The following is a 19032-nucleotide window of genomic DNA, read 5'->3' as shown; positions in this document are numbered from 1 at the left end:
TTATATTAAGATTTGAACGATTACATTTATCAAAATTTTACATTTATCATATTCAATAAATTTTAGAACTTAAAGTTATAAAATATTTATTATACTTAAGAATGTGATTGATAAAAATTTGACGACACTGCATAATGAGTGGAAAAGAAAACAGGATAATAATATAGCGATTTCAAAAATAAATTATAAAAATTGGTTTTGTTTAAGAAAACACAGTATTTTGTTACAAAATTATATATTTTTAATTTTCCATTGCTTCAAATTTTCCTGCTTTAGAATTTTCTTGTGTTCAGAAATTTTTTAGAGATATTTTATCCTTGTTTAACATTATATAACAAGTATAAAATAACATCTCTAATATTTTGAAACACAGCCCTCTAGAATGTCAATTGATTTATTGAAGAGATATTTCGATATAAAAATTTTTCTCAAATATATAATTAAATGTTATTGAATAATTTTGTATAACTCAAAATGTGTGTAGCCGAATAAAACATCATAAGAACAAAAAAAACATTTAAATGTTTATTTGTATAATAATACACTCAAGTTTAAGAACAACGAGGAAGTATGTAAATAAATATTTTAAAAAATATTAAATTGTACTTTGAAAAAGTTTCGAAATGTTGAAAAGTAAAAATGTCTTTATATCGTAATAATCAGCTATTGTAATATTATACGCAGTATATTTTATAGCATTACATAACAGACAGGCTAGTAGACAAATGATTCCGTAAACAATCCTTTTAGAATTTATAAGTCACCTAATAAAGGAAACATGCAGAAGAAAACGCCTATGTGTTGACAAAAGCGTATAGCAAGCGAAGAAGAAGAATAATGGAAATAGTCATAATGCTTACAGCCATTAACTTTCTTTTCTATTTAAATGAAAATATATATTTATTCAATTAAATTCAGTATTTTATGTATTTAATATAATAAATATCTATAAGCGCTACAATTCCTAATATTATAAAAAATTAACATAATATTAAAATAATATTCCGAGAATATATTTTTTAAATTACAGGAATATTGATATGTTATGTCTGCTTTATATAATATTTATGCTATATTATTTCAATATCCGTGAAATATAATGAAAATGTTTTACAAATATTATTTTTTTCGAAAGTTAATATAAATTATTATAAATAAAATATTTATAAATTTATAATTATTTTATTTAAAAGTTGTAATATTTCCAAAAATTTAAAATATTGAAGCAAATAATATTTATTTTTTATATAATATTCATTTATTAGCAGGAGTTGACATAACCATTTTTTATTAATATTAAATATTATTTAGTATTAAATATTATTATAGCACCTTTAGAGATATAATTATTTAAACTAAAGCTAGAAATTTAATTAAGCTGAAAAATTTGGTCAAACTCTTCTTTTTCAGTGTATATTAAGTAGAATATTAAGTAGAATAATTAAGTAGAATAAATCTCTGCTAAAAAAAAAATTGTGAAAATATCATAATATTAAGTATAACTTTTCATATTTTAAATTTATAAAGATAAAAAGAAATACTTGGAATTTCTTCAGTTTTTCTCAATTTTTTTCAGAAAATATAAATTAAGATTTTTTTGATTATCAAAATATGGATTAATGCCGTGAGAGCCAACACAAGAGGTTCGTGTGAAAATTAATGTAATTAACAAGCAATTATTATTACAAACGTTTCGATCTTCTGGTTTGGATCATCGTCAGTGTAAAATTATTACTTCATATCACATACGATGGTTTGTATATGGATCAAGTTTGTGTAGCACAGGTACAAAAATTGACAGTCGAAAATGATACAGTACAATTGTAGTCAATGTGATACATTACAGTCCGCGTCGTTGTATAACATACTTTGATTATATTTTAGAATAGACACATACACGCACATGCAAATGCACGAATGCGCACAAATGCATGTATGTACGCACCCATTGCACACACGCACACACACACACGCACACACACACACACGCACAAATACATGCACACACACACACGTATGTGCGCGCATACAAAGAATTCTCTAAGAGACATATAAACTTTCTGATTATCTGAAGAGTTTTAATTAGTGCCAAAAATTTTTTCTCAAAAAACCTCTTTTCAAAAATTTTTTTTAAAAGATGGATGTATATAAAAATTTTGCAAAATTATGTAAATAATTCTAAGGAAAATTGTCAGAGATGTCTGAAAAATATTTAGTATAAATTTTCTTTATTTTGACGAATTACATAATTCCAACATGAAATATATATAATTCCAAGAGTGATGAATACGATTAGTAAATTAATAATAAAATTATAATTTTATTTGAATTGCAGATCTTTTAAGTTTTTTTTTTGTAAAGTGTGAGATGTATTTTACACTTATGTTGCAGCACTAGAATCTTTTATCCATAATAACTACAAGTTAGAATGCGTGGACTGTCGAGTCTGGTCGAGTCTTTGACCCACTTTATTATTATAACGAATTACGTTGACAGAAACTCAATAAAATTCTGTGTGTAATTACTAAATTCTCTCATTTATATTCTCATCAAAATGTTGTAGAATTTATTTGTTTTGTAAAATATCGATCTTTATAAAATTTATCGAATCATATATACTATTTTAATTCATTAATATAAACTTTTTGCAATGAAAACGCCACACCACATTTACATTTAAAAATGATTAAAGATTCAAATTTTTTTTAAAATATTTGTGCTCTGTAAAGTACATAAAAGTATTAATGCTACAAAACACTTTCAAGGATCATTTATGAGGTAATACATGAATGACGCAAGCTGTTGAAACATGTGACGCATGAGGAGAAAGTGGTTTCGAAGAATCATCAACGTAAAAATTGATGTCTATATGTATATTCATCTTTTTATCACTAAAAATTTCCTAATAATTGTAATTTGTTTAAAATAAAAGATGCAAATTAATTTACGGAGTATTTTTCATCGCTCAGATTCGAGATTCTGACTGCGAGAAAATTGATAAAAAATTTAAAATTAATGCTTTTTAAATAAATATTTTTTATTTTATTTAAAATATTTAATAAAAATAAAAAAATGTGTATAGAATGTGGAAGTATCTTTCATCATTGTTCGTAAATCGATAATAATTTTTATTATAATAATTAAATTATACAGTTTTAAATTTAAAATAACGATGATTGAAAAATCAAAGTATAAAATATTTAGAAAAGATATAAAATTATTAATAGAGGAGAGAGGGGTGTTACGGCTATTATGGACATTATCCCAATTAGTATACAATATTTTTTAAATGTTTTTTTAATATTTATTTAATATTAATTTTTCATTGTACAATTCATTATAACAAAAATATTGATTAAATATTTATTAAATATTTATTCAACATTAATTAAATATTTAAAATAATAATTTAGAGAAAATGTTTATTAAATATTTATTTAACGTTTATTTAATATTTATTTCACATTAATTTTAAATTTGAAAAAACATTTTTTAAAACATTAATTTAACATTTATTAAACATTAATTTAATATTCGTTTCACATTAAGTTTAATTTAAAAAAACATTTTTTAAAAACTTAACATTTATTTAAAATTAATTTAATATTTATTTCACATTAATTTTTCATTAAAAAAAATATTTTTTAAAAACATTAATTAAACATTTATTCGACATTAATTTAATATTTATTTTACATTAAATTTTCATTTGAGAAAACATTTTTTTAAAAACATTAATTTAACATTAATTTAATATTTATTTTACATTAATTTTTTATTTAAAACAAAAATTTCAAAAACATTAATTTAATATTTATTGAACATTATTTTAATGTATGTAAATTTAATTTAAATATTTATTTAATATTTATTTTATTTTTTTTAAATAAACGTTTTTTAAACGTTTATTTAATATTGTTTAAGTATTTATTTTTCACGAATTATTTAATTGAAAAAATGTTTTTAGTAAGCATTTCTTAAATTTTATTTAATATTTATTTAATGTTAATTTATTATTAATTTTTTTACTTATTTTTTATTTCTATAAAATTATATTTATTTATTATTTATTTAACATTTAAACTATTTATTTTTTAATTATTATTGATTTTAAAATTTGTTTAAAAAATGTTTCAATAACGTCTATGAAAATCAGTAAAAAATTAACTTAATTATATATTTTTATATAAATAATATATTTTAATTATATATATTTCGTTTTTTTGATAACATATATTGACCTGATCTATCAGATGTACATGTATTAGCTCAAAGTGTTTACAGATCATTACAAAGGATCAGTTTGCAGCGATCACAGAGAGGTCAAGCAACCGGGGTCGCAACTTGGATAAGTGACCGCGTGGAAATTTCCCCAAAAAATTCTTAAGAAAAAAATCTCAATATTAAAAAAATAGTTTAATGTAAAAAGTGGTATAAATTCGTTAATTTTAACGTTTTTGAAAAAATTTTTATTACAAAAGTTTTTAAAATGTTTTTTTTAAATATTTTGTTTTGCTCATTTATGCTTCGTTCAAAAAAACATTTTTTCAACATTTAATAAACGTTTTCTTTAAATGTTTAAAAAACATTTTTATAATATTTAAAAACATTTTTTTAACGTTAAAATAAACATTTTTTTAATGAAAAAAAAATACACTTAACCTATTATTTTTAACGTTTTTATAAATATTTTAAAAAATGTTTTTTAAATGTTTTTAAAAACATTTTTTAAATATTGTGTGCTGATTGGGATAAGGCTCTTTCTATTATTTCCAGGTGACAAATTCTAATAATTGCCCTTACGGAAATGGACTATTGTAACTATTAGTAAAGCTATTAATAAAACTATTGGATTATTCCTCATAGTTTCTTCGCGAATTATTGGGACAAACTATTACACAGAACTATTGACAAATTATTTGAGCCCAATAGTCACTACGATTTATATAGTCACATAAAATATGTATTGATAAATCAATAATTAAACATAATAAGTTATAGTTTCCAAAAAAAAATTTTTTTTTGTTCAAAAAGATTAAATAAAGATTAAATCTGAATTAAACATTTATGTATAAGATTTAATAACAATACAAATTGTTATTTTTACATGTAAAAATATAAAATTTTATGTGGAATAGCGAACCACATACACATCACATTTGAAAAAAGAAGCGAAATTCGTCTCGAGGTTACAACAATTAGTTTCGAAAAGTTTCACTGAAGAAGTGCGATTTAGAAAGACGGTCACGGTGGCGTCTAGATATAATGCCTGTGGCCGCACGGGTGACATTCTTTTGGACACAGCACGATTGGACACCAACCAATCATCTTGACTTATCTAACCAAACCAACGGAAAAACTCTAGGTATCAGCCGCTGTGAGTGGTGGTGTCCAATCGTGCGGTGTCCAATCGTGCGCACCCCTGGCCGCACTCGACTCACGAAAAAATCCCCTGCGGCATGGCCACCTAGTGGAAGCCGCGCAAGCCGCGAAGGCGCGAAGACTAGCGTCGCGAAAAAGCTTTGAGACCATAGACATAGTACAAAGTCTATGTTTGAGACTCAAAACCAAAGCAAATTGCTCGATTTTTGAGAGCACCGTAATGTTTTTACGTGTAAAATAACGGCGGGTCCCGATAGCGCACATTCCGATAGCACACAAACCACTCACAATGGCAGATGCCTAGAGATTTTCCGTAGGTTGGGTTAGATAAGTCAAGATGTTGGTGGGCTATCGGGATGTGCGCTATCGGAACCCTCCCGAATAGTCGACTAATAATCATTTATATATTAACTATTAAAAGTAGTGTACTGGTGATTATTCCAAATAACCTGATTATATGAAATCAATAATCATTCCATAAAAGAACTATTGGGGAATGATTATTGCAAATAATCTCATTATGAAATCAATAATCACTCATTCAAAAACTATTAGAAAATGATTATTGCGAATAATCCAATCATTAGATGCTACATAATCATTATTAGAGAATGAATAATCACTATTGTAAGTCAATAGTGATTATTGGCTTTCCAATAGTTCATTTCCATAAGGGTGCTTATAGAACTATTTGTTTAGTAATTCGTCGTTTTTTAATGGCGCTAATAATATACCAATACATGCCCATACAGCACAGAGAGATTGCAGAAACATTACAGGATGATTTCATTGAAACATTGTAATATTGCATATTGATTGCGAAACATTGCTGTAAGATTGCAGCTACATTAAGATGTCCGCTTTTTGAAATATTGCATTAAAACGTCGCAGCAACATTACAATGTTATATATTTAGTATAAATAATAAAACGCTATTTAATGATACATCCCAACATTTACTATAATATTATTACAACATTTCAGCAATAACATTTGCTGCAACGTTGTTGCAACATTGGTGGAATATTCTGATGTAAAATGTTCTGTGTATTAATTCTCGAGTAAAGCCGGGAGCACACACTCTTGTATAATGCATAACACATAAGAGAATAAACCAATCAAAATTCTTCTATCTTGGAGAGGGAAATAAAAAACTTTGGTTCATTCTTTTATGCATTACAAAAGTCTGCTTTTACATTTTCATATTTATGTATATAAAAGAATCTAAAAAAATTCCAAACGTATTTACTTAGTTATTTAACTAGCAAAAATTACATTTTTGTGATAACATTTTTAAGTGTAAATTTATTTGAGTATTAATATACAAATATTGTTTAGAATTATAAATTTTTATTGAAGAAAGTTACATTACTTTAAAATAATGTAACTTCCTAATCTGTAATATAATAAAAAAACTATACTACAATTTTTAACCAATTACAATGACGCGCCAATGGATCGACCAACTTGCTTTGTATCAGTCGTGATTGGCTCTTACTTTCAGAACTAATAAATCAATGTAGAGATTCAGCGGAAAATTTAATAACGTTGCCCAATCTTAGTTTGCTGAATGCGAATAATTATGGATGAGTTAAATTAATATATTATTATACCCAAATCTTCTGCTTTGGCTCTTTATTGCTATTTCTCTATAGCTAAAAAATTATAATATAGTAATGTTTCCGGAATATTAATGTCATATTACTGAGATATTGCAAGCATATTATTAATTTATGTTTCTGCAATGTCTCCGTAATATTGAATTGCAATTTGCAACATTGCAACATTTCTAGAATGTTGCTGCAATTTTCTGTGCTGTATGGGTGTAGCTAACAATTATTATAAGGGATTTTTACTTTTAATCATTTCGAAACTTTTTCAAGATATATTTTAGCACTTAAATTATTATATAATACATATGGTATATACTTCCTCAGTGTTTTTAAATTTCAGCGTATTATCACACAAATATGGGTGATCACACTCGAGTAAGTTATAAATTAAAATTAAAATATGAAGAAAAATTAAAACATTAGCTTTAAGTTTAAAATATATATTTTAAAAAATATATGACATATAACAATAAAATCTATATATAAAAAATAAAAAATATGTAAGGACAAATGAAATTTCAAATAAATTTGGACAAATAATCAAAAGAATAATGAGAATGTTTGCGCGGTACACAACACGCAAGTTTTTTACTGTTTAAATCAACTTCATTTTAAATATAATTTTTTGTGAACAATATCACAAGTGTGCGATTAACTCAGGTGTTAGCGTACTAGGTTTCCATACAGCACAGAGAGATTGCAGGAACATTGCAGAATGATTTCATTGAAACATTGTAATATTGCATTTTGTTTGCGAAACATTACTGTAACATTGCTGGAAGATTGCAATAACATTAAGAAGTCCGCTTTTTGAAATATTGCATTGAAACATCCCATTTTTTTAAAATATTCACATAAATATTATTACATCACATAATTTCAATAAACAAAACAATATTTGTGTAACATTTTAAAAAACATTTTTTGCAAAAAAAAAAATTATTTTCAATTGATGCGTATAATATTTTATGTGGCAAGTTTGGCATTTTTGTCTCTCTCATGTGTGCATATAGCAGCTATGGTTCTTTTCTCAATCTCGGACGGGATCCGATAGCACACGGTGCGATAGCCCACCAATTAATCATCTTGACTTATTTAACTCAACCAACGGAAAAACTTTAGGCATCGGCTGCTGTGAGGGGTGTTTATCGGTCTCGTGTGCTATCGGGATTTGCCTTTCAAATCTCACTATTTGGCAAGACATTTCTTGTCGAATGTAATGGTGTGCATGATCAATTGGAATAAAATGTATGTTAATGTGTACAGTTTTGAATAGAGTTAGGATTATTTTTCAAATTTATGCCCATGTCTTATTCCTGATAATGATAGAAAATGCCCATACAGCATAGAAAGATTCCAAGAACATTGCAGAATGATTTCATTAAAACATTGTAATATTGCATTTTGATTGCGAAACATTGCTGCAACATTGTTGGAAGATTGCAGCAACATTAAGATGTCCGCTTTTTGAAATATTGCATTGAAACAACCCATTTTTCCAAAATATTTACATAAATATTATTACACCACACAATTCCAATGAATAAAACAATATTTGTGTAACATTTTAAAAAAACATTTTTTGCAAAAAAAAATTTCGCGAATTTTTTTCGGAAATTTCCAAGCGGTCACGACTCTGGTGAACGTTGCTTGACTTCTGTGATCGCTGCGAATTGATCCCTCATGATGACTTGTAAAAACTTTATGCTTATATATGTACCCTAGTAGCATTTTCTGGCATTTTCTGCAGGACAGAATCTGCGTGCATTTAATTGCAGTAGAATTGAGTCAGATGTGCAGAAGATTATTCCCAAAAGAGCCATGCTGGCAGATTGCTAGCAGACTGCTTCAATATTCGTGCACTGTACTTGTATATGAACTGCTTGCAGAGACTTGGTACAGATATTGAGCTATCTTGAAGCAGATTCTTCCCGCAACTACAGTCTATAAGCAGCCTAGCAAAGTTCTTCAGCAGAATGACATAAGATTCTTTTAATAGAACTAGCGCGCAGATCTTGTGCAAATATTGCACAAATATGATCTGCAGATTTCTGTAAGTTTCTTACAACAAAAATAGCGCGCAGATCTTGTACAGATATTGCACGAATATGATCTGCAGATTTCTGCAAGTTTCTTACAACAGAAATGACGCGCAGATCTTGTGCAGATATTGTATATACAGATTCTGCTTAATCAGCAGCAGAAAGATCTGCTGCCACCGCTAGGTGGTCACGCCGCGGAAGATCTTCTCGTGAGTCAAGTGCGGCCACAGGTGTTATATCTAGGCCGACTTCTCAGCTCATACTCCACCGAGATTTTTATGAGCTCTGTATTGTAACCTCGAGACGAATACTCGCTCTTATTTTTTTTTAAACATGACGTGTATGTGGAACGCCGTTCCACATAAAATTTTATATTTTTACATGTAAATAACAATTTGTATTGTTATTTAATCTTGTACATAAATAAGATGTTTAATTAAAATTTAATCCGTTTTTAATCCATTTTAAGACTATACTAAAATATTCTGATGAAAGAATTTTACAAATCATGCAGCAGATATATATATACAAATTTCTTGCAAGAATTTGACTGGCAGAATCTTTAAGAATTTACTGCAAGATTTACAGCAGTCTTGCAGAAAATTGCTACTAGGGTATGTAGCAAATATCTTGAAAGACTGTTGCTAGATTTATAGCAGATACACTTAAGTTTCTTGCAAGAATCTGCCAACAGAGATATGTGCAAGTTTCTTGCAAGAATCTGACTGCAGAATCTTTCAAAAGAATTGAACAAAATGAGGAAGCAGATCATAACGTCCTGTTGGCAGAATCTTTCAAGAATCTGCTACAAGATTTACAGCAGTCTTGCAGAAAATTGCTACTAGGGTATATAATTGGTAGATCAGGTCAATATACGTTATCGAAAAAATGAAATATGTATAATTAAAACTCAGTATTTATATAAACAAATATAAAATTATAGTTTTTTTTTACTAATTTCGCAAATACAGAATAACATTTGGAATAACTTTTCTGTTATTTGTTTAAATAAGAATGTAATTAGAAAATAGTATATCAATATAATACAATAATTAAATTAAATATGAAAAAAATTTTTATTAAAAATACAATTAAAAAATATTGTTTGTTCATTGGACTGTAAATCGAGGTTTCTTCATATATGGACCTATTTCGTCTATTGATATAAATATTAAAAAATTATGATATTGCAATGTTTCCGGAATATTACTGGCACATGCCATAAGACGTTGCAGGCACATTGTTAATTTATATTTCTGCAATGTCTCCGTAATATTACATTGCAATCTGCAACATTGCAACATTGCTGCAATGTTGCTGCAATTTTCTGTGCTGTATAGGTGTGTTTCATCATTTTAATTTCATTTATAGCTACCGCGATTAGTAACTATTTAATTGAACTAAAAAACATAAGCTTAGACTGATTTACACGTGTCGCACGACAAATTTTTTAAGCGTGTTGATTGGCTGCAGGATAGAAAATTTCTAGAGACTCGAGAAATGTTCTATTCTGCAGCCAATCAACACGTTTAAAACATTTGTCGTACGACACGTGTAATAGCACCTTTACACATCCTACTAGTAGCCCTCAGGCTGAATACAGATGTGTAGTGTTGTGTCGACGATTACGACAATTAGAATGCAACTTGTGTCGCCGTGTGCACGAAAGTATTTAGGGATATTGCAATTGGAAAGCACCCATTTTTACCATAGTGAAAATTACAAAATCACATGAACTGTTCACTATTCACATTTTTATCATATTTTAGTTAAACAATCGATGCCCAGGTGCTATAAGCTTTTAACTTTATTGCATAATAAAAAGCATAGGCAACAGGAACAAGGAATAACAACAGGTAATAGATTTCGCAACTTTTGATTAGTTTGCAGATATTTTTTGCGACTTTTGATAGGTTTAAATTTATTGCCTACTGTTATTCCCTGTTAGGACCTCATTTACCAATCTAACCAATTGGTTAGTCCATTGGTTAGTCCATTGGAATTGACCAATAGCATTGCCTGTTGAGTGAAATAACAAATGCGATTCGTCAATTTTAATGGTCTAATCTCTTAGCTTTAACCGAGATTGGTGAAAGAGACCCTTAAAGTTAGTTTATAATAGCCATAACCAAAAGAAATGGCAAATCATGGGCGATTTATAGAAGAATAGTCGACTATGATTGGTGAATTTTTTATGGTAACGGCTATTGTAAATCAACTCTTATCTGTATTTTTAAGAAATTGATTGGTTTATTTTCTTATGCATGAGCTAATGGACTAATCAATTTTTTTATGCACATGCTTGTGCAGCTATAGGACAAGACTAATCAACTTTCCTAAGGCCCTTGCACATGAAATGCATAACATAACATAAGCACAACATAAGACCGATGAACCAATGAGCATTCAGCATAAAGTCGCCATATTGATTTACATAAGATTCCTATTGGTCCAAAAGCTTTATGCTACGCTTATGCTCTGTTATGCATTTCATGTGCGAGGTCCTTTATGCATACGGTTATGCAGCTACGCAAAAGTCTGTGCTGCGGTTTTTATAGGTTTTCTACAATAAAGGCTATAACACACCTTTTATAACCGTAACCATAAGACGTACCGTAAGAATTAGCCAATCACAGTCAAGAATTCAGATTCTTATTTCTTAATTCTCGACTGTGATTGGCTAATTCTTACGGTACGTCTTATGGTTACGGTTATGGAAGATGTGTGTATAGCCTTAAAGCCTGTTCTACAATAGCATCAACACAAGACTGTAAGGTTGTAAGGCGTGGTTTTAAGAGCTCGTAAGCGAATGAAAAATTTTCATTTCTTACGTTACAACCTTACGATCTTGTGTTTACTGCTATTGTAGAACAGGTATAAGGGCCTCGCACATGAAATGCATAACAGAACATAAGCGTAGCGTAAGGTCTCTGGACCAATGGGAATTTTATATAAATCAATATGGCGACTTTATGCTGGATGCTCATTGGTCCATCATTCTTATGTTGTGCTTATGTTATGTTATGCATTTCATGTGCGAGGCCCTTTAGAGTTGGTTTATGCAGGCCGTAACCGCTTATGCTGGAATCTGTAAAAAAAAGACCAATCATAGTCGATTATTCTTCTGTAAATCGATTATGATTAGTCAATTTCTTACAGATTCCGGCATAAGTTAGCGGTTATGGCCTGCATAAACCAACCTTAAAGGGCCATGCACATGAAATGCATAACATAACATAAGCACAACATAAGAACGATGGCCCAATGAGCATCCAGCATAAAGTCGCCATATTGATTTACATAAGATTCCTATTGGTCCAGAGGCCTTATGCTACGTTTATGCTCTATTATGCATTTTATGTGCGAGGCCCTTTATAGGCTTTCTACAATAAGCTATTAAGCTATATCCACACAAACTTGCATAAGCCCATAAGCATATGCACAATCATAAGCATAATAAGGGTCAATTCAGACGAAGTTTGCATAGCTGCATAACCATATGCATAAAGAAATGAACCAATCACATATCTAATAAGAAAAGTGCTACACAAATGTATCTTTATAACACATCGTTCAATAAGTCCCGAGACTAACCCAGAGATAACGCTAGTAGTACCAAGCTGGCCACGTTTCCCTAGAATGCGAACCTTCACATGAAACGTGTACAAATTTCACGTCGATCGGACCACAAACAGCTGAGTTATTGAGGTTAGAGCAAAGTCACTTTGTAATTTGTAAACGGCTTCCAATGGCCTACCCGAACGTTCCGCATCGTTTGTGTCCGTACGACCACGTTTAAACTCAGCATACCAACGACAAATCGTTGATTTAGATGGAATTTACCCATTAAAAAACAATGCTTTATCAACACGCGAAACTAAATTTTTTTCCATTTTTCAAACAAATTACAAAGTGACTTTGCTCTAACCTCAATAACTCAGCTGTTTGTGGTCCGATCGACGTGAAATTTGTACACGTTTCATGTGAAGGTTCGCATTCTAGGGAAACGTGGCCAGCTTGGTACTACTAGCGTTATCTCTGGGTTAGTCTCGGGACTTATTGAACGATGTGTTATGTGTACGCATATGCAGCGTCGTAAAAAAAACGTTCAATCGTCATTGTAGAATAAATATTATCAAATTGACATATATATATTCCGTGGATTTGTAATATTATATTGTGCAATCCGTGTTACTCGACATATCCTCTGAAAAATCTAAAAATTGAAATATGGAAGCTGAAGAATTATGTGCTTTGTCATGTTTGAGTTATATGTTATACAGACGTCGTCGATATCGTCTATTAAAAAAACATAAGAGAAGATGGTGGTGTCGTCCAATTAATACATTAAGATTTTATCAAGGAGATTTTGACCACCTCTTTCAAAAATTGAAACAAGATTCAGATATGTTTTTTAAATATACACGAATGAATGAAGATACTTTTAATTTATTATTAAGCAAGATTGTATCATATTTAAAAAAATCTAATTGGCGAGCCTTGTCTCCAGAGCAGCGTTTGATTATTACACTCAGGTAATTGTATAAATAAATTCAATTCTGAATCTTGTTATTGATATTCTATATATAATTACTAGATTTTTCACCCGCGCTTTGCGCGTGCTCAAAATCTATTCCCCTCTTCCTAAATCCTCCTCACTCATTAATTAGGAGCATCAATAGAACCCCATGAAACCTCCAATTTCCAACCCCATAGTAGCCATCCCCATAAAATTCTTTTGGTACCAGTTTCATCAAAATCAACAAAAAATTAGAACAATTTTAGCACTAGTTTCAAAAAAATTGATCCATTAATAAAAAATTGAACTTATCTTCCAAAAATTAAAAAAATTTTGGCACTGGTTTCAAGAAAATTGGTCAATTAATATTTATTATTTCTCGAAATTTTAAGAATTTCCAAACCGGTTTCCAAAAAATCGGTTACGAAAAACTATACACATCATGGCACTCCCCGGAAAATTCTACCCCTATTTTATATACTTTTAGTAAAAATTTGGTCCACTAAAACGAATAAGTAGTTCGCGGTCAGATAGACAGACAGACAGACAGACAGAAGACGGTACTTATATAAATAGATAGATAGATAGATAATAAAAAAGTCCTTTTTCTTGAAAATAGGTTTCTTGCAACAGGTGACCAAATGACATCAATAGCATTAGCATATCGCATTGGATTATCAACTGCTCATTCCGTAGTTAAGGAAACATGCGAAATAATTTCAAACGTACTTAGTACTGAATATCTTAATCCACCAACATTGAATGAGTGGAAAAATATAAGCACGGGCTTTTGGCAACGGTGGAATTTTCCAAACACAATTGGTGCAATGGATGGTAAGCACATCCAGATACAAGCACCACCAAAATCTGGGAGCTTATATTTTAATTATAAGAAGACTTTTAGCTTAGTACTCATGGCTATATGTGATCGAATAAATATTGTATCCAGTACTATTTTTACTTTTTTATTTCTGTATCAAAAGTACAAAAATATACATATCTATGTGCTGAATTACATATATAATTAATGTAAAACAAGTGGCAACAATGCATATAAATTAATATCACTTTTACTTTGGTTTTGATTATAATGAAATGTAAAAATTTTAATACATTTGAACAAAATAATATTTGTTATCATAGAACACGTTAATACGTCTTAAAGTTATAAATAAAAGTTTATTTTCAAGCAAACAAAAATTTTATGCTTATTTTATTTGTAATAGAAAATAAAATTAAAAAGAAAATAAACTAAAAAAACTTCAAATAAACAAAACGTTTAACATAAGTCTTTTAGTGCACAGCAACTTATAAAGCATAAAAACAACAAATTAAATATTATCCGCAGACAAAATTATGTAGTAACTAAAAAAAAAAAAAAAAATTATCAGTCTTATATGCTTTTGTCCATGCAATGAAACTTAACATTTTGACTTAAAATGTTCACTTGCACTTAAAATATTCAATTGCTCTAAGATTGCTGTATATTTGTATGCAATTATGCAAACCCTACTGCAGTTGTACAACAAGAACCGTCTTGACATGAATCAATTTCTAGTTCTCTTCTTTTCTTTTCGCGAGAAAATTTTTCTCTAAGTCTTTGCCATCTATTTTGACAATCCGTAACTGTAATTAACAATAAAAAAGATATTAATAAAAGCAAAGTAAAAAAAGTAAAGAGAAAAATATGTAGTTGATGACTTATGAAATATAAAATTTATAATTTATAAAAATAATAAAAAATTACTTGGTAACTTTAAATATTCAGAAATTTCCATCCATGTACGTTCCTTCTTCTTTGCGTTTTTCAAATCTGTTGCACTTTTATCATAAAGAAAGGGAAAGTTTTTAACGAGATCTATTAGAACAACATCAGCATCTTCTTCATAATATTCGTATGTACAATCCTGCTCATTTATGTTTTCTTTGTCATTGGATAATTCACAATCCATCTTGAGAGTATTTTCAATAGATGAAATCACTACAAAATAAATATTTTTTATTTGATACGATCGTAATACGAAGATTTATCAAGCGCCGTCCTATAACATAACCTCACTTACATTAATATATCAACAATATGAAATTTTTCTGCATATGCACATGTTCTGCTTATGTGTTGTGCAGCAATTTTGTAGTCTTTATATTAAGCACGTGATTGGTTAACCTTATTATGCATATGCTTATGCGGCTACATAGGTGGTAAAAATTTTTCGACAATGTGCGTACGCTATGTTTACGTCCTATGCAGCAATATGGCGTTCTTCATATTAAACGCGTGATTGGTCCATTTTCTTATGCACATGCTTATGGGCTTATGCAAGTTTGTGTGGATATAGCTTTAGTTGGTATCATAAATCATAAGCCATAAGAATTGATCAATCACAGTCGAATATTTTCTTCATATTTGACTGTGATTGGTCAAATGGCTTATGATTTATGATACCAACTAATAGCTTATTGTAAAAAGCCTATTACACGTAATGTAAATATATCGAGTAAAATTTTACTCTGAGAGCATGTTTCGGAATGTAGCTTTATATAGAATGTAGCTTAAAAAAATAAAGGGTGCTTTCCAGCTACGACACAAGTCGACACTTGTGTAACACAGTGTCCATTATAGCGTTTTCGATTGGGAAAAAGTTAGTGCGCACCAGTGCGCACTCAGTTCATGCCAACACTGGACAAGTTTCACGAGTTGCACTGAATAGTGCAAATGCAAAAGAACACGCCCAAATTTTTAGTGCAAGTGTCACTTAAGTTAATTATAATAGATCACGCGAAAAAGAAAAAAGTAACCTCGAAAAAGTAATCTTGTGCTCAGTAAGTAATGATTTTTATTATATGTAATTAAATAGTATATAATCATTAAAAAAATGCTATTGTATTACATCAAGTAATTAATTATATTTTAAAAAAGGTATAAAATCGATGTACCTGTATAAAAGATATAACACGGTGTCATTATCCATTTTTTTCACACATGCTACATAATTTACAGTTTTTGGAATCATTCTTCTAGCTTGGAAGATTGCAATTATTTCTTCTTCCTTGCTTGAACTAGAAGAAGATTCCAAAAATGTCTCCAAAATAATAAAAAGATCCAAATCCGGATTGCTCATTTTTTCAAATTTGAAACTTCGTTCGTTATTGCTTATTAAGGCTGTGTTCCGTTTTTACTGTCAGTACTGAAAATTTATAGTTCACGTCACATATACTATACATTTTCAGTACTGGCAGTTAATATCGGAACACAACCTAATAATGCACTGATGCTTGCATGCATCCAGTGGACTGAACTAGCACTGTCAAAATATCTCGTGCCACAGTGCGCACTGGCCTAGTTTACACCGAGTACTTGATACGCGTACTAACTAGTAATTTTCTATTAAATTATCTTAATTTCGGCAATAAATTAAAAAAATAGTATATTAAGATGGTACAATATGAATCGAGATAATTAAATATATGTATCATGTATTCACGCATCGTCGAAAGTAAAGCCTGCCGCAGACGATACGTTTTTTCTTACGGGATTGCTTACGTGCTCCTATACTGGCAGTCTTACGTGCTCCCGTACTGGAAATGGGTAGCTTACGGGCTACGCTACTGGCTCGCGTACTGGATTTTCGTAATAGATCATGTCCTATTTTTCTTACGTGATTCTGTACTGGTTTATTGTGAAAGCCAATCAGGACGCAGTCTGTATAGGTTATATTGGGTTATACCGGATTATACTATCGAAGTGTTGTCAAAGTTCAAACGTGAATTCACTTCGCAAACATGACGTCGTGCAAAAATGAAAAGACTTCAAAATAGTCCAAAAAAAGTATTTTATGTTTAATAGAGGCCTACTAATAGGAACCATGTTTATATGCGATAAACACACCAAATTACCATAATAAACACATTAAAAGTGAGGCATTAAAGAATGTATTTACTGTCGACTCCATAAACGTCGGCGATATTTATTTCGTTGTTGCAATTTTTCAATAATTAAAAATAATGCAATAGCAATTTTACGACAATGTACAATTGTTGCAATAATTTCATCCTTCTCATCTATCTCATCCATATTTAAGCGTGCCGCTTCTATGAAACAAATTTCAGTTGCTCAGCCAGTACAAAAACTCGCACCGTGTGAAGTCACGGCCAGTAGCACTGCCAGTACCATTGCCCGTACGGTAGCAAGTAAGAAAATCCAGTTAGAAATCCAGTAAGAAAAAACGTATCGTCTGCGGCAGGCTTAAGATAAATTAATAGAAAGTTACGAGTTAGTACGCATATTAAGTGCTCGGTGTAAACTAGGCCACTGAGTGCGCACTATGCGAGTGTCGTGAGTTCAAACGAACACGTGACACTAGCCAAGTGCGCATTGGCACTGCTAATCGAACACGCGCCTGACACTCCGTTTGTTTTCTGTTCCTGACTCCCTGAATTAGTGTGCACTTAAAGTGAAATAGATATATATTTGAAAGTTAGAAAACAAGAAGGAACGTTCCAGTGCAGTCTAGTGCAGGAATAGAAAACAAGCCTACTGAGTGCAGCCAGTGCATCCCAATCGAAAACGCTATTAGTGTGAGTGAGCCAACTAAAATTTTCTCTCTTACACTAGAGTCCTATATAAAGAGAGAAGCGACATTGATGTCCGAAGCTCTGATTGGTAAAATGATTGATACTTGATTGGCTAAGCGAGCAGCCATATTGTGACCACAGCTGTTTGCAGAATCCGTTTGTTTTCTGTTCCTGAACTCTCTAAATAAGTGTACACTTAAAATGAAATAGATAGATGTTTCAAAGTTAGCGAAAGCAAGAAGGAACGTTCCAGTGCAGTCTAGTGCAGGAATAGAAAACAAGCCTAATGATACGAATGGTGTTTGATGACGTTAAAGCGGTCCCAAAATGGCGGTGGAGGACTCAATTGGATACTGAAGGTTGTGGTGGGGGTTTGATGTCGCTTCTCTCTTTATATAGGACTCTGGCTGCGGTCCACTTGACGCTACAAATGCTTCGAAGCGTTTGATTAACCAATCGGAACAATGAATTTTACAAATTGACCAATCAAAAAATACTTAGAAGCGTTTGTAGAGTCAAGTGGACCATAGCCTCTATCTTACACTAGTGGACACTGTGTTACAGTGGCTGCGTTCCGAAATTCACTGCCAGTACTGAAAATCTGTAGTATACGTAACATGAACTATAGATTTTCAGTACTTGCAGTGTATATCGGAACGCAGCCAGTGGCTGTGTTCCGTTTTTACTGGCAGTACTGAAAATTTATAGTTCACGTCACATATACTATACATTTTCAGTACTGGCAGTTAATATCGGAACACAACCAGTGTCGATTTACAGGCTGTGTTCCGTTTTTACTGGCAGTACTGAAAATTTATAGTTCACGTCACATATACTATACATTTTCAGTACTGGCAGTTAATATCGGAACACAGCCACAGTCCGTTTGTTTTCTGTTCCT

At 30.3% G+C, this 19032-nt stretch overlaps 2 protein-coding genes across 2 annotated transcripts; one reads left to right on the top strand and one right to left on the bottom strand.

The window, feature by feature from the left end:
• The first annotated feature begins 13083 nt into the window (after window positions 1-13083).
• LOC113006085 lies at window positions 13084-14756 on the top strand. Its single transcript, XM_039458694.1, has 2 exons — window positions 13084-13572; window positions 14176-14756. The coding sequence occupies exons 1-2, from the start codon at window positions 13268-13270 to the stop codon at window positions 14582-14584; spliced, it is 714 nt and encodes a 237-aa protein (XP_039314628.1). The 5' UTR covers window positions 13084-13267; the 3' UTR covers window positions 14585-14756.
• Window positions 14644-15815, bottom strand: LOC120359762 (transcription factor Adf-1-like). Its single transcript, XM_039458695.1, has 3 exons — window positions 15620-15815; window positions 15304-15537; window positions 14644-15182 (listed from the first exon to the last, which is right to left on the bottom strand). The coding sequence occupies exons 2-3, from the start codon at window positions 15506-15508 to the stop codon at window positions 15055-15057; spliced, it is 333 nt and encodes a 110-aa protein (XP_039314629.1). The 5' UTR covers window positions 15509-15537; window positions 15620-15815; the 3' UTR covers window positions 14644-15054.
• Window positions 15816-19032: the final 3217 nt, after the last annotated feature.

This window comes from Solenopsis invicta, chromosome 16 (genome assembly GCF_016802725.1).
Source record: "Solenopsis invicta isolate M01_SB chromosome 16, UNIL_Sinv_3.0, whole genome shotgun sequence".
NCBI classification, from domain to species: domain Eukaryota; kingdom Metazoa; phylum Arthropoda; class Insecta; order Hymenoptera; family Formicidae; genus Solenopsis; species Solenopsis invicta.
The sequence above is the reverse complement of the archived record's forward strand: the minus strand, read 5'-3'. Positions and strand labels throughout refer to the sequence as shown.

Bases quoted from the DNA above. Each gene is read 5' to 3' on its own strand.
- LOC113006085 (XM_039458694.1), top strand. From the start codon at position 13,268: ATGGAAGCTGAAGAATTATGTGCTTTGTCATGTTTGAGTTATATGTTA. The intron at 13,573-14,175 runs GTAATTGTATAA...TCTTGAAAATAG, and splicing joins CGTTTGATTATTACACTCAG to GTTTCTTGCAACAGGTGACC.
- LOC120359762 (XM_039458695.1), bottom strand. From the start codon at position 15,508: ATGGATTGTGAATTATCCAATGACAAAGAAAACATAAATGAGCAGGAT. The intron at 15,183-15,303 runs GTAATTTTTTAT...TGTTAATTACAG, and splicing joins TGAATATTTAAAGTTACCAA to TTACGGATTGTCAAAATAGA.